This window comes from Oryzias melastigma, linkage group LG6 (assembly GCF_002922805.2).
Source record: "Oryzias melastigma strain HK-1 linkage group LG6, ASM292280v2, whole genome shotgun sequence".
Classification (NCBI taxonomy): domain Eukaryota; kingdom Metazoa; phylum Chordata; class Actinopteri; order Beloniformes; family Adrianichthyidae; genus Oryzias; species Oryzias melastigma.
The window spans coordinates 10,614,721-10,617,184 of NC_050517.1; the positions used below are offsets into that span (position 1 = coordinate 10,614,721).

The 2,464-nt window shown below is 38.5% G+C and overlaps 1 protein-coding gene across 9 annotated transcripts in view; it reads right to left on the minus strand.

Annotated features, from left to right (window-relative positions):
* Positions 1 to 2,464, minus strand: part of LOC112152379 (adaptor related protein complex 3 subunit beta 2) — a 55,024-nt gene that overhangs the window by 14,364 nt on the left and 38,196 nt on the right. For all 9 annotated transcript variants that reach the window (XM_024281923.1, XM_024281924.1, XM_024281925.2 and 6 more), the window contains exons 14-15: positions 2,164 to 2,273; positions 1,232 to 1,408 (exon numbers count right to left, since the gene is read on the minus strand). In XM_024281923.1, coding sequence (XP_024137691.1) covers positions 1,232 to 1,408; positions 2,164 to 2,273 — 287 coding nt within the window. The remainder of the gene's footprint in view (positions 1 to 1,231; positions 1,409 to 2,163; positions 2,274 to 2,464) is intronic.

The following is a 2,464-nucleotide window of genomic DNA, read 5'->3' on the forward strand; positions in this document are numbered from 1 at the left end:
TTTAATTATACACTTTATAAAAATGTGTATTTCCAAAATTATTCTATAATCAAACATCTCAAGAAGAAAATATTGGTATTTCTATCAGCGATACTAGCCCTGTAATTGCTTGGTATTGGATCGATAACCAAATTTCCAGTATTGCCCACCCCGACAATATGGTGTAGGACTATCCAGTGTCGTGGATTCTAACAGAATTTGGACACAAGCTTTTGACGTTTCATAGACCGTCAATAACAATGACACTTTTTCTCCCGAATTTTAAAACAATTATGAATATTTTACAAATACTAATAAATCCACTGAGCTTTGCTGATGAAAATGTATTGTCTATATTTGCCAATCTAAGAGAGCACTGATGTACAAAAGTTTTTTGAAGAGCCTTCTGGGAAATTTCCAGGGTGCTGGGTTTTGGAATTGTATATTCACACACCCCGTCAATATGGTAGACACACCAATTGGGGAGTGGTGAGTGAATTTGGATGCAGCTATAAACATTTTTTTTCACATTTACCAACATGGACAAACTAGGATCTCTTATGGACCCCACATAAGGTGTCTTTTATAATGCCTGAAAAAAAATCAAAATATTTTTTTCTTTTTTTCCCCCTTTTTTCCTAAAATAAATAAAATTATTGGGGAATTTTCATTGACTGTGTATGATAACTGGACTGAGTGACCCCTCCCCCTTCGTGTCCTAAACAGGAAGTAACTGCTGGCTCCAAGAAGCCAAAATCCCATAGAATTAGTATACAAATTACTCATATTACTCAGCCATTTTGTTTGTCAGAATAACGATTCTTGCTTCTTTTAAACATGTTCTTGCTAATCCAAAATTCTTTCATCATATTTTTTCTGTTGTGAAAGTTATTCAAGTTATAAAGTGACCAATCAGATGCCTCAATAAAAGTAGTTGGTCTCACGTTCATCGGTCGAAACGTTTGACAGATTTTGTGCAGCCTGCTTTCAGTGGTAGGGGTGTTGCCTTCCTACAAGCTTGTTCCTGATTGGTGAGAGTGGTTACCATAGAAACATTGACTCAGACAAATCACTACTTTCTGATGTTGTCGGCATTCATATCGCAAAAAAATGGCAGCTGCATTGATTTCATTTGGTTGGGGCCTGAAGTGAGTAATTTTCTATGGATGACATCACACTCGCTCAGTCCAGTTTTCATATGCAGGCAATGCTTTTTATTAAACAAACATCTGCACACAGATTTTCTTCCTACCTGTTTGGAGTTGGTGAGGTACAGCTTGGCAGCCAAGTTGATGATTTGCAGCTTGACGATGTCCTCCTCGTTGGTGAAGGACTTGGCCATCTTCCTCAGGACGTCCGGAGCAATCTTGGGTACGTGTTCACAGTACTCTCCTATCAGCCACAGGATGCTGGCCCGCGCCATCGGCACCTTTCAGCACAGAATCAGTGGAATGGTTTGCGTGCGTCTTGCTCAATACAGCTCACTCAGAGAAAACTTCATCACAATGAATTATTGATGGGATTCCCCAAAGACCCAGACTCATGCATTTTCCACATAAACACACACAATATCTACAAGAGAGCAAATCACAGTCTATGAGATCAGATGCAGAGCTGATTTTAGCTCTGGGTTTTCTAAACGGAGCATCCTATCCTCAGTCTGCTGGAAAACTGGTCCAAGAATTCCCAATATTGGAATAGGAGTGAGTTTTTCAATAAAAAGCTCTTAAGTAAAGTTGGACTGCGAGATCCAGACACATATGCTGCTACAAGCTTAGACTGCTGGGGATGTTTTGTTTTCTTTAACCTTCCGCTCAAGACTTTTGCTCCATCTGCTCTTTTCCATCTTTGAATAAATGTCATTTGACTTTTAACAGTTATTCCAGTGTTTACGTTTGTGTGTTTGTTTCATTTCTACCATCTCAGATCCAGCAGATGTTCCTCTCTACTGCATCTGATTTAGTTCAATCTTGTCTTTTTTTCAGTCATTTTTCAGACCACATGCAGGAGACATTAGACACAATCTGGACTGTAATACTTCTAAAAAATTTGTGTTTTTTTTAACAATCCAAAATGGTTTTAGTTACAGGTTTTGTATTCTTTGACCAGTAAATTGTACTTTCTAGAGCAACTGAATTTTCTGTAAGAATGAATTTTAGGTTTTGTCAGCGGTTCACGTCTCACCTGAATGTTGTCTGTCAGTTTGGCCATGTGCTTTATGATGTCACTGTGCTTCTCTGGCTGCATCTGCAGAAGTTTCTTGATAACAACCACAGACTCGGCCACCACCAGCTCTGGACACAAGGACAGAGAAGTCAACATCTCCAAGCATCCAGAAATCCTCTATGGAGCCAAATCGGGGCTGTGAAGGTTTGAAACCCAAATAGAACAACTTGAAAAAATATTGGTGTTTGGCTTAATAAAATAAAAACAATGAAGTGTCTGAAAGTTTCAGCAATTCTAAAATAAACGTAATTATTAAGGT